Genomic DNA, 12,928 nt, shown 5'->3' with positions numbered 1-12,928 from the left:
GGGTGGTCTCACTGCTGCGTGTGTGTGTGTGTGTGTGTGTGTGTGTGTGTGTGTGTGTGTGTGTGTGTGTGTGTGTGTGTGTGTGTGTGTGTGTGTGTGTGTGTGTGTGTGTGTGTGTGTGTGTGTGTGTGTATGGTGTGCGTGCGTGCGTGCTCGCTCGCTCATCATTCAAATCCCATGCATTACTTTAATGTGAGCTAACAACGATGCTGATGCTAATGAAGATCCATAAGATGCCTGCCAGCTTTACAAGTGAGCAGATGTCGACACACTGATTCATTAAGATGTTCCAATTTTTCTGAGTGTGATTAAATACAGCTTAAATGAGAGTCAACCCGAGGAGCAGAGAGCTTGTTTGCAGACTTCTGCATTCAAGCACAAGTAATTTGATGAGTAATTGATTCGTAATAAACTACAGTTACAGCTTTGTAATGATGTTGTCGTTCTCACTGATTGTCTGCCGCCAAAATGTGTCCAACAGCTCCGATTTGAGGCTCAAATAAAGCTGTAACAAAAACAGTTTTTTATTTAAAAAAAAAACAAACAAACAAACTGCAAGTTACGGTCTGAAACATTTCAGAGATCCAGACAGGATTACCTGAAATACCCTTGAGTTTTAAAAGCGCCCCTATCTGTTCTGTTTTACATCAGCAGCTGCAGTTTGACTGTAAGATTGTTGTCCTCTCCAGGGCTTATTACACTTTGCTTCATGGCGTTTTTCTTTTTCTTGTCTTTTATTGGGAATGCTATAGAAAAAAGCCTCTGGTGCATGAAGTCACGCAAGACAACTCCATATGACCCTTTTTTGTAATTTGTGAGCACTACATAGAAGTGAGGATGTTTTATCAAACAAGCTCACAATTGATCCCTCTCTTACTTTACATGAGAGTTATGGGGATTTGAGTTAGCTTAACTATTAGCTCTCAAGAAAGCAGTGTCTAATAGGATGGAAGGTACAGATATGTATTACACATATTCATAGCTACTCCAAGTATATTTTTTATCCATTTGAACATTCCAGGAGACATTTTAGTCATCATATTTATGGGTCCATGCTTACGGAGGCCCCTTGTTCTGTGTTTTCCACCTTTTTTCTTTTTTTCTTAATAAAAAGTAAGCTCTGCCCTCTTTTGACCCGGTGTGCCTACATTACAGTGATGGACTCGGTAGGATCCACATACTTAGCAAACTACCCCCTCACCCCACTTAGTGGAGGTGGTGCACCACTTTTGCTGTTAAACAAACCAACAATAAATTAAGTAAAAATAGAATAAAACAAAAAAATAAAATGAGGGGAAAAGGCAGTAAATAAGAAAGGGCTGGAAAAAAAGGACAAACTGGATTGTCTAGGTCCATATTGCAGCAGTTGAGGTGGTTGCTGTGTTTGTGTGCTGTATTGCGGGCACTGTGATGTTTATGATGAAGGAGACGAGTCATATCTGACGGGGGGAATTGAGATGCCCAAATGTCATCTCCTGCCTCTGGTTTATCTAATCAGCTCTGACTCAACACCTCACCCAGCAGTATTTTATGACCATTCTGAAGCACCAAACCCGAGGCAGGGAATTGTTTTAGCCCCCTTTATTTTGAAAATGCTTGTAGTGGGCTGTGTCTGTAATGCACACGTGTACCACGTCTGAGGTAAAAAAAACAAAACAACAACTCTGACCCCTGCTGAATAAACCCACATATGAGCTGACTACACTAGCCCTGTTTAGGCTTGCCCAAGCCAACTATGGGGCCCAGCTATTGTGATGCTGTGCTTTTCAACTCTTTGGTCGTGACTGTTTGCCATAGAAACACTTTTGTCAAGATTGATATTGATTGGTCACGTGACTCCTGGTGCAGCGTTTGGGCTAAAATGAGATGAATGAATGAATGAATTTGAAATTAAGGTATTCAGTTTGTACAACCTGACGACTTGATTCATACAATGTTTGGATTGTGCCTTTCTTACAGATCTGAAATTTGAGACATGTATCCTCTTAACTTTTGGATGGATGGATAGATGGGTGGATTGATTTTAATACCGGAGATCTGTTAAAGAGTGACACATGTTTGCCTCATTAAAAATCTTGACCCATTCAGAAGTTCATCACTTGGTATTTATGCCAAAAAAAAAGCAAAAAAATCAATTAACATCTTAATATCCATGACTGATCTCTAAGACGACACCCTTATGTAATGTAGTAATGCATAATGATTAAGACGTGTCATAGCACAACCAAATCAATGAGGCCAAAAACATGACCTTAGATCGACTGCTACGTCACATCCAGTGATGCCGGGGACGTGCAAATGTGCAGAAAGTGTTTCCGTTACACTTTTGAGATGAACTGGATTATCAAAATGCCTGAAAAACCCCCTCATGAAAGCGTAAAAAGGTTGTTGCGATATTTGGCAGACTTTTTGAATCAGAGGCGTTTCCATTACAGGTTTTTCTTTGCGACATTTGGCTTTTGCGCAGATCTAGGGGTAATGGAAACACGAGGCCAGAAGTTATTATGCTCAGCTGATGTCTATGGAGCACTGGGTCGGGTACCCGCGGGTACCCGCAAAAACAGCTGATTTGCAGGTGGTTTTAAAAAAAATAAAAAATCCCGGGTTCGGATCTGGGTTTAAAAAATAGCATGCGGCCTGCATGCTATGGAGTTGTTGTTTTTTTAGTGCTGTTGACATTGTCTCCCCTGATCATTATGTAATCTGCAAAAACAAAAGAAATCAAAAACTTGTTCACTCGTTGAGTTCAAGGGTGTAATACAAAGAATATGTTGAATAAGGATTCAGACTCAGATTCAGAAAACTTTGCTCTTCTGTCAATATTATTATATATTAATTAATTATATATATTAATATTATTGTGCTCCATCTTCTCAAGATAGATTTTTGATGGTTTCCTGTATCAGTGTTGCTTAGTTCTCGGTCAAAGGTTGGAGTTCTTAGAGGGGAACAAAAAATCTTGTCTGGGAGCGGGGGTCATATTCATCTGTGAAGCAGACTCCACCATCCTCAGTGGGATCTCAGTCAGATGTCATAACAACTCCTTTATCCAAGTGCAAAATGTATTTAGTCTGTTGACATCCAAAAACCGCGCTGTAGCAGTAAAGAAGGCTGTGGGTGCCACCACTGGATTAGGAGATGGTCTTCCACCATGCGATTTTAGTTATCTTTTCTAACTGAATCAAATCCTGACATGTGCTTAGTTGTGGTTGCATCAGTGGCTGACGCGTGATCTCTAAGGATTGATGCTCCATGTTTCGCTCAGCAGCTGGATGGAAAGCTCCTCTCTGTCTCATGTCAGCCATGGTTCTTGCCCTTTCATGTTCTCCGGTTAACGAGCCATTGATCTCTGTACCGTGACATCGCCCTGTGATCACGGGGAGAGAAGAACCTGCGTAGATGAAATGAAAGAAAGCCGTCTTGAACTTAACAGACAGATGGTTGGGGGGGTAACGCTCAATTTGCACTGTGTGAAATTCTCCCAAACTCTTGACAAACAAAGTCATTTGAATGTATTTGTCATTCAGACGGTTCAATATCACTGAACCAGAATCAAACACATTCACATTTCCAGCAAGGCCTGCGGCTTTTTCCAATTTGCTGTCCGTAATACAGTACCTACTGTAATCAGCGCTCCTCTTTTTAAATTAAATTATCGCCACTCACTTGAAGTAGATAAGGTTCAACGGCTCTATATGAAATTGTACATGTATCTTCCAGTATCGTCATTCACACATCTAAAAGCGTGTGTGTCTCCTTTCACACATTTCCCTGTAAGTAATGATACAGTCAGTGAAGAACATCTGCATTGATTTCCTTGGCTCTTAATCTACAGGACGATATGGTTCTTTAGGGTGAGAAGCTGCCGCCAAGAGCGCGGTGTGTGTGTGCAGCAAAATGACTCCCAGATGAAATGTTTTTGGCATTTCCCTGCTTTCGACTCGGATCAGGAGGCGGACACTGCAAATTCTCCTCCCCAGCCGTCGTCGTCCCGCACAGTCGTGCCGCACAGCTTATTCTATCTGTCCATCAGCAAGCCTGATCCCGTCGCCAGCGAGCCAGTCCAGCCTTCTGGTTTGCAGTGTGTGAAGCAGCTGATTGGGTACATAACACTCGAGTACTTGTTTGGGTTTTCCTGGGCCGATGGTGAGCTTTGTGATTGAAACACGGCGCGGGACGTGCTAAAACATACACCCCCTCTTGCTTTTCTGATTAATGCAACAACCTTTGATCTCAGTGCACACAGAGATAATCCTTTGTCTTAGGTTGCCTTTTACTCTCGTAGCTCAGTTTACGTGTTATAAATAGCTCACTTAATGCTACGGAGACCCACACCTTTTCTGTCAACTCCACGGTTAGATCTGTCTGCGCCTGGGCAGGATTATGAAATGATCCCCCTGGTGACATCCACTGCGGTTCCCATTGATGCTGCCGTCCCACCCCCTTTTGTCGGGTCCATCCACTGCTGCTATTTCTGCTTGCCTGCTCCCTTGGGCGTAATTGATCCTCATACATCAGCCTCATGCGGATCTATCCAGGGAAACGCCCACTGTTTCACTCCTCTCAGTGAACTGCTGGGTCCAGTAAGCTCTTCAGTTAGGACTTTATCACAGGACTGCACGCAACACTGGCTGCGATGTAAACTATTGCGCTATCTGCACGGGCAGGCCCGAGCCGCACTTCGAGGCTCCCTGACTGTTCAGTCTAAACATGGGGAGGCGGAAGAAATGGAGCGTGGCGGCGCGGTCGCCCTTTGCCAGTATGAGGGTCCGCTTGGCCCCTAGAAGGAAGGGTGTGGACGGGCTGTGTGTGAGCAGCCTGCTGGGGGTCCTCCGCTCCCACACCTGGCTGATTGGAGAGGAGGATGTGGCCTTGCTCCTGGGTCACGACTCCTCGCCGCGCCACCAGCACCACCGAGCTCACTCGCTGTCTTTTTCTCTTTGCTCCTTTTCTGCAGATGGTGGGAGCGATGACTTGGCAGACCCCCGCTCACCCGGTCTAGACCCTCATCTCAGCCACATCGGCCAAGGTAAGTAACTCACAAGTGGAATTTTTAGAAAATGATTGCAATCTCAGTCGAGACACGTCAGAACACCTCACCTGTTGCTTATTATGAAGTGTTTTGAAACACACGGGTGTGAGAGAGTATTGGACGAGACACAGGAAACAAGAATCCTCTTTTTCCTTCTCTACTTTCTCATTTCATGTTACACCTCTCTTCCAGCTCTTTCCAAACTCAATTTCTGCTCCCCTAATGTCTGCAGTCTGAGGGGCCCTTGGAGACTGTGCTTGGTGGGCTGTTTTATTCGACTTCATAGCAGAAGAGTTTATGACTGCAGGGAATTAAGTCACGTTTAGGGGGAGGAAACTGCGTGAATTTTATGTTCTTGTAATTTGTCTGTAAATCAGAGTTACTTCTTGGGGAAATAGACTAAGTACAGGATGGGGAATGCTAGCGCTCCGCTCGTAGCTTTTTTTTTTTTAGCAATTATGACCTCGTATTGCTTTTTGTTTGCCCCCCTTCTAAGCATGGTTTGAGCTCAGTACCTTCTCGAGTGGGTGTTGGTGCTTACTCGAAGGCGTGGAGTGGCCCGCGTGCATATTTCTTATCACAGTCTACAGTAGGGTTGCACGGTATACCGGTACCAGTATAGTACCGCGGTACTAGAGTTTTGAAAACGGTACTATACCAGCATTTAAAAACAAACGGTACTTTTATATATTTTTTCTATGCAAACGAATTGGTAAATTGGAGCCTGTCTCTTTAAGCACGGCGAGCTCAGCGAGTGTGACGTAGTTGCAGAAGCAGAGCCGCCTCCCCCTCCCACTCGCATGTTTAGACGGAGGAAAAGAGAGAAACGAGAAGTCGCGTGTTAGACAGACAGAGCGGGTTGAAATAAAGTTGAAATAAATAGAGATGGCAGCTGCAGAAAAGCCCGTACTTGTGGACAAAATGGGGGCCCGAAGTACGGTGGAAATATTTCGGGTTCAAACCGCAGTGCAAGCGCTGCTACAAGTGTGTCTCGCAAAAGGAGGCAACACTTCAAACTTGTCCAAACATTTAAAGGACAACCACGCGGACTTGTTCCACGACTTCAGTCAAGAACGACAGCTGATAACTTTGTTCACCAGTTCACTGCACTGTCATGTCAATTAAAGAAGTACAGAGCCTCTCCCAGCCCGTAGTAAACCTACAGTAGCCTATACAGAGAGTTAAAACATGTCCATGGTTAATAAATGCAATTTTTTAAATATTAAAAAAAAAAAAATTACAATCTTAAAATATTTAAATAAATTCCACAGACTATAATATAACTTTAATATATTTTTTATATTTTAATATTATTTAATGTTTCATATATATTATAAACCATTAAGGCAATGAATTATATTAAATAGAAAATTAGAATATTGTGATGAAGTTCTTTATTTTCTGTAATGCAATTTAAAAAACAAAAATGTCATACATTCTGGATTTATTACAAACCGACTGAAATATTGCAAGCCTTTTATTATTTTAATATTGATGATTATGGCTTACAGTTTAAGATTAAGATTCCCAGAATATTCTAATTTTTTGAGATAGGATATTTGAGTTTTCTTAAAGTGTAAGCCATGATCAGCAATATTAAAATAATAAAAGGCTTGCATTATTCAGCTGATTTGTAATGAATCCAGAATGTATGACATTTTTGTTTTTGTAATTGCATTACAGAAAATCACAATATTCTAATTTTCTGAGACAGTCCTGTAGATGATAGAATGAGCCTCAATTTATTTTTCTAGTTATGCCCATTTAATGTTTCATGTGGCCTATAGTTTCAAAACACAAACCTTTTGAACAATGAGAACAAGTTAAATAAAGCAATGGCATTCAAATTAAAATTACCATGTTAATTAAAATACTGTACCTCCCTCCCCCAATTACAGAAGACTAGTGCTCCTGGCTCAGAGAGGGTGACACCACCCACTCAGAAGCAGGAGTTTTTGCTGCTACAGTATTTTATTTAACATGGTGACTTTAATTTGAATGGCATTGCTTTATTTTACTTGTTCACACTGTTCTAAAGGTTTGAACATTTTAATATCCCATGCCAATTATTTATTTTATTCATTGTTGTTATTGTTCCCAAAGTCTGCTTTAAAATAAAGGAAAATATTGACATTTGAGAGTGTTCCACCTTTTTACAAAAAGTATCGAAAAGTATCGAAAAGTATCGAAATACATATTGGTATCGGTATCGAAACAGAAATTTGGTATCGTGACAAGCCTAGTCTACAGTAAACATAGACATAATTTCCCCCTCAATGCTTTTGTTCTCTTGCTGTGAGGCTGCTGCTCCGTCTCCACCCTTCTAATCTTTGCTCTGAATCAGACCTTACTTTTTAGGGGGTTCTACAGTATATCTAAACATATCCTTCTCAGTGTTTGGATGACTATCCAGGAAATAAAATTACTGCGTGATCAGTTTCTGTTTGAAAAGGTTCAAGCTCAGTTTTAGCTGCCTCACATTTCTTGAATTGTGAGGCAAACATGTGGTTAACGGTAGAAAAATCTTTTTTTTCCCAGTTTTGGAAGTCATTTTAATTGATTTGGATCTGGACCACCAGTAATTGCTACCAGAATACCAAGATCCCCGTTGGTATTCACACCAGAGTCTGCATACATGTGGGCAGTTTTCCTGCTGGGAGACGTAACCACCACTCTGGCTGTTCTTTTCTTTTGCTGTGACATTCCCCAGTAAATGGATGGAGCGACTCCAGCCCTTCTGGAGCCGCAGAGACATTCATGCATCTCAGATATTCATACTCCGTGTTTTAATACTTGCGTACATGCGCTGCGGCGGCTGAATTGCCCACATGCTTGACTATCAGCCTCACCTTCCTGTGGGAATGGCCGCCGCGCGGGCGCGCGGTGTCTGATAACGACTCCTCGTCCCACTGTTTAGCGGCTCTCCGACGCTGGGACTGGTTGCAGCTCCCGTCTGCAGGGAGTGTGACAGCCACAGCTGATTTACAAAATAGATGTGTTGAAAGACAGTTGGCTGTTTTATATACGGATGATTGTGTGTGGCGCTTCAAAGGTTCCTAGGTTGTCACAATATGCAGTTTTTAAAAACAAGGGAGGAAAACAGCGTAGATGAAAGAGCACGGGTGGTTGTTTATGGCTGGTCTGTAATTGCTGCTCATTGAGAAAGAGACTCATGGTCATGGCTGTCCTTCTCTTTGATACATCTAAACACATTTTTGATGGTTAGAAAGTCCTCCTCTGTTTTATGGAGTTTGTGGGGTATTGTTTGGCCGGGAGTCAGGCAACCATACAGGCTGTAGTTTGTAACAGTTAATAAAAAAGGCACGTGTTGCCTGCAGGGCTGTTCTCACTTTTGGGTCACGCAAGCCTTTACACTCAATACTGCTGCTGCTGCACTGATACCAGGATCCAGGGCCCGGCCGGTGGTTCTGCAGCCGGTCTGAATGTCAAGCAGCTTCTGAGGCAAGCGAGCATACTGAAAATAACGACACGTTAACTCACTGATAAACACAGCTGGAAATAAAATCATTAGACGAACTGGTTCAATAGTGGACGACCGGTACAGAGAGATTCAGCAAACATGAACCTTGTGACGTGTTAGTCATGTAGGGTAGTTAATACCTCCTGTTTTTGTGTTAAAACTTAGTCAGTGTCAGACAAATTCCACCTCAGATGAGAAATAGCATCGAATTTCTACTTGTTTTTAACCCTGTCACTATTTATTCACCACAAATGAAGACAAATGAGGGGAAACAATCAGCCACATGGCCAATAATAAGTACCCCCGTGAGTCAATAACATAGATCCACATTTAGCAGCAATGATTTAAAGAAGTCTTCTCTTGTATGACCATCAGTTCCTCGCATCGTTGTGAATAATTTTGGAACTTTATTTCTATGTAACTCTGCTTCAATTTATTGTCATTTTAAGGCATTTTGTTTAGTTTTTCCAAAACTTGAACTCTTTTCTATTTTTAGCCACTCTAAGTGGATTCCCTGTTGAGCTTTGAACACATGAACCATTTGTTTGTCTGTGGTTGTAATTGTTTAATACTAACACCCCTACAATCAAATTATTTATCCAGTTTTTCCACAGAAAACATATGATTAGAAGATGGGTTCAAACTTTTGAAGGACTGTATGTCGTACAGCTCCATCCATCTAACCAACTGTAGCTTCAGTTAAATCTGCATGTTGGAAGTAATTAACTCTCTTTGCTGTCATCCCTCGACAGAATCAGTGCTGACACCTTAAAGCTTGCTACAAAGCAGGGAAGGAGCCCCTGATATCAGACTGTGTTCCCTCCTGTCCTGCAGGTGGCAGCATAGACAGTGACTGTGCCTTTGAAGGAGACTACGCCGTGCCCCCGCTCTCAATGACCGAGGGGATGCAGCACATTCGCATAATGGAGGGCGTGTCACGCTCCCTGCCCTCCTCCCCACTGCTCACACACCAGAACATCGGTGTTCGGCTGCAGCCGGTGAAGAAGCTCACAGGTAAAAACACACCAGGGGAGGGGAAGGGGGTTCACACACAGTGCAAAGATTTGAATAGACTGTTGTCAGCGTTTTAGGAAGAAAGCTGCAGCCGACACAAATGTGGGCTAAACCTGATCCAACTTTGTTTTGCGTGCCTTTGCTGTGGCTGTCCTCCCCCATAAGCCTCACTGCTCTAATAAAGCGCACCCCAATGTTTAACTGCGCCACCGTGGGCGCAGCGTCTAATCACAGAATCCTGCACGCTGATTTGTAACACAGTTTGAGAGTTTTTAAGGGACTAAATAGCAAGGAGTGGCACCCTGATGCTTGCTGATAAGCAGTAATCATTTACTGTATCACTTACCCATTAAAAGTGAGCAGAAACCGGAAGCAGGGTTGAGTTCGGGCCTGCGGCAAACACTGCAATTTCCAATTCTTGTAATCACCAAGAATCTTACCTAATTGACAGTGTCAAGGATAGCTGACGGACCGAGAGCTGCAGAAAGCTCTGCCCTTTATTGCTTTTTATTGCCAAGCTATAATCGTTTCCATCAACACTCATCCCTTGACATTCAGAGAACGTGGAAGAATTGCTTCTCCTCTGTATCTCCACTGACTGGATTATGAGACTCCGAACATGTTCTTTCTGCCGCCGGATCGGGGAAGCTGCGGATTTGCTGCACAAGATGGCACGGACATATAAAGCTCGCCACTGCATTGGATTTCAAAGTGAGAAATGAAATATTGACATTACAGCCTCACCCAATATGAGAGCAGCCTCCGCATAGATTTTGAGTGGGTGTGAAGAAGCTTGATTTAGCTGTTACCACTAGGGTGCACCAGTCTCCCAACATCCACAGATCATTAACTATATCTAGTATGCCAGAGGGGGTTGTGATTTTTACATCATACAGAATGATTTATGATCTCTCCTGGGTCATCCGAACTCTGGGTTTTTAAGGGGAAACACTGCATCATTTTCCCTCATTTACACGGGGAGCGCCACGCCGCTATAGAGGGATTCAGCAGAGGCCGTGTGTTTCACAGGGTGCGGCTTAAGAATTAGATTTCAGAGCGGGCCATCCTTATCAGGTCAAATCTCCATCTTTCTCCTGGCTTTTATCTTTCTGTTTGAGGAGTCATCTTTGCTTGTGCCTTTTTTTTTTCTCCCCCCCTTCTTTTATGTAGTTTTTCATGGCAGATTCAGCTTGATTCCATGGCTCGACTTTCATCTTCGTGAATCAAAGGGAATTTTTAAGAGCCCCAGCATGTACCTGCATCTTCAAACACCTGTATGTGTGCATACGTCTGTGTTAGTGAAAGCCAGGAATAGCTTGACTAATGACGTGCCGTGCCTGGTCACATGTTGTACTTATGCCTCGGCTGGCACAGGGAGGAGTTTAAATGTACCATTGTCACCTGTGTCTTTATTTGACTGGATGTTCCCAGTCAGTCGGTGCTTGCAGCTCCTAATTTGTAAATTTTGAACTTATATTGTCGTTTTAAATTTTGATGTGTTTCAACTGTTGAAATGCTTCATCACAATATAAAGTCTGATTAAACTTATTAAAAAAGTTTACAATATTTTGGGGGTTTTCACTTTCTGCCACTTTGAGACTCTGCAACTGTCAGATTCGGTTCATTGCCATGTTCAGACTACAGGACTTAACTGACAATATGGAAATAGTGTTGACGTGACTGATGTAGAACTTGGGGAACAACTAGTTTACAAGTCACACATTGTCCCAAAACTCCCACGGGAAACTAGGTGTAACAGCGGGCAAAACGTGAGTTGCTTCTTTGAGAAAGGTCCAGAATAGAAACAACGTTGCAAGCTGCTGGTGCTTTGATTTGTTTCAACCAGAAATGACAAGAAAAGACAAAGATGTTGGGTAAAGGAATACATGCTGGCAGCATGGATTGAGAGTGGGAGGTATTTTGTTTAAAAATAACTAAATAAGAAGAGTTTTCTTAATGAAGCAGCTGCCTTCTTATGCTTTGGTTAAGGTGCTTTGTATTTCTTTGAAAGTTTGCGTAGTCTCTGGCTCAGTCCATTCCTTGCTGCTTTATTGGTTGTATCTCGCATGAGGAGTCCTCAGGCGCCTTCAGAAGTTTGGTATGTTGAATAGCTGTCGTCCGTTTTCCGTCATCTCTTGATGAGTTTGAGTTGATCAGACATGACTGAGCACTGACGGTGACTCCCAACTGATCATCGATTTTCCCCAACCCGGCCTGTGAACTCAGTGGATGGCAAGTTGGGCTTAAAATTGTGTAAAACTTTTTAGTACATGTGCTTCATGTCCACACCAAAGTGTTGTTGCCGCCAAAAGAAGAGAGCCTCTTGTGAACCCCCTGTCTCTGAAGCTTTTCTTCCTTTATCTGATGGGGCAGAAAGGAAGCTGTGCTCAGCAGGTCCTCTTAAACACCTGGAGATGCTTTTGACATGCTGTCAAAAGTGACGTCAGTCACAGTTTTGCGTCCATCTTTGCTTTCGTGAAGTCTTGTAGGACTTTTCAACCATCTCAAAATCGGTGCTGGTGCGAGACCCAGTTCCAACCAGGAGAAACTGGCACCGGAGAGCCAGGACCCTACATCCTTTATTACGTCACCAAAGAGGAAGCAGGGAATCCACAAATTTCAGCACAAAGTCCCTCATTGTTTTTGATATGTGCAGATGCTGATCTTGGCCCTAAAAATCTTGTTTGGAGTTCAGAATTAACTTCTGGCATCTTTCCGCCATCAACCTCCGGGCGGGTAGACCTTTCAAACTTCTCCAGCAGCTGTGTCCCAATTTGATTGCCGGGAGCGCGTGGGCGTCGTGAGCTCGGATCTGCAAAACTTAGAAGACAGAGTTTAGTGAGAGGTCGGAGCCTCCCGGAGACCGCTGTTCCGTGGACCGGAGGTCCAACGGAGCGGCCCGATCCGATGCGGGCCTTACACCACCCCCCAGCCGGGGGGAGAAAAGGAGATGGGACCTTTGGCCCGGAGCCAGAAGGTCCAGCTGCTCAGGATGGAAGGTTGATCGGAAGAGAGCGAAAAAGGGAGCAGCGGCAGGGTTTGGATCCTACGCGCCCTGCGGTGACGTCATCGGTGCCTCATTTGTGATTGGATGCGCGCCGCTTGTAGGCGCCGCCGCCCCACGCAAGGCATGCTGGGGGTCGTAGTTCATGGCAAGGCGGCCATTCTAGGAGGCACATTAAAGCGGGTTTCAGGCAAGGGGGGGTTGCTGGTATTTATAGCTTTTGGGTCTGTTCAAAGAGGCAGTACCCCCCTCTGAGGCCTGGTTTACTGGGTTTTGCTGTCCTGCTTTGATCTGGGCCATGCAGCGGGGGTCGTAAACGGACTATCTCGAGCCAGGCCGAGATAACCAGAAGTTAGCAGCAGGGGGTCATAAACTCTGACTTCAGGAAGAAGGGCCA

The 12,928-nt window shown here is 43.7% G+C and overlaps 1 protein-coding gene across 11 annotated transcripts in view; it reads left to right on the top strand.

The window, feature by feature from the left end:
• tanc2b (tetratricopeptide repeat, ankyrin repeat and coiled-coil containing 2b) overlaps window positions 1–12,928 on the top strand; it is a 205,526-nt gene that overhangs the window by 101,415 nt on the left and 91,183 nt on the right. For 10 of the 11 annotated variants that reach the window (XM_061708282.1, XM_061708296.1, XM_061708286.1 and 7 more), the window contains 2 exons: window positions 4,958–5,029; window positions 9,348–9,527. In XM_061708282.1, coding sequence (XP_061564266.1) covers window positions 4,958–5,029; window positions 9,348–9,527 — 252 coding nt within the window. The remainder of the gene's footprint in view (window positions 1–4,957; window positions 5,030–9,347; window positions 9,528–12,928) is intronic. The other variant, XM_061708289.1, reaches the window with a different exon arrangement.

The sequence above is a fragment of the Cololabis saira genome, chromosome 19 (assembly GCF_033807715.1).
Source record: "Cololabis saira isolate AMF1-May2022 chromosome 19, fColSai1.1, whole genome shotgun sequence".
In the NCBI taxonomy this organism is placed as follows: domain Eukaryota; kingdom Metazoa; phylum Chordata; class Actinopteri; order Beloniformes; family Belonidae; genus Cololabis; species Cololabis saira.
The sequence above is the reverse complement of the archived record's forward strand: the minus strand, read 5'-3'. Positions and strand labels throughout refer to the sequence as shown.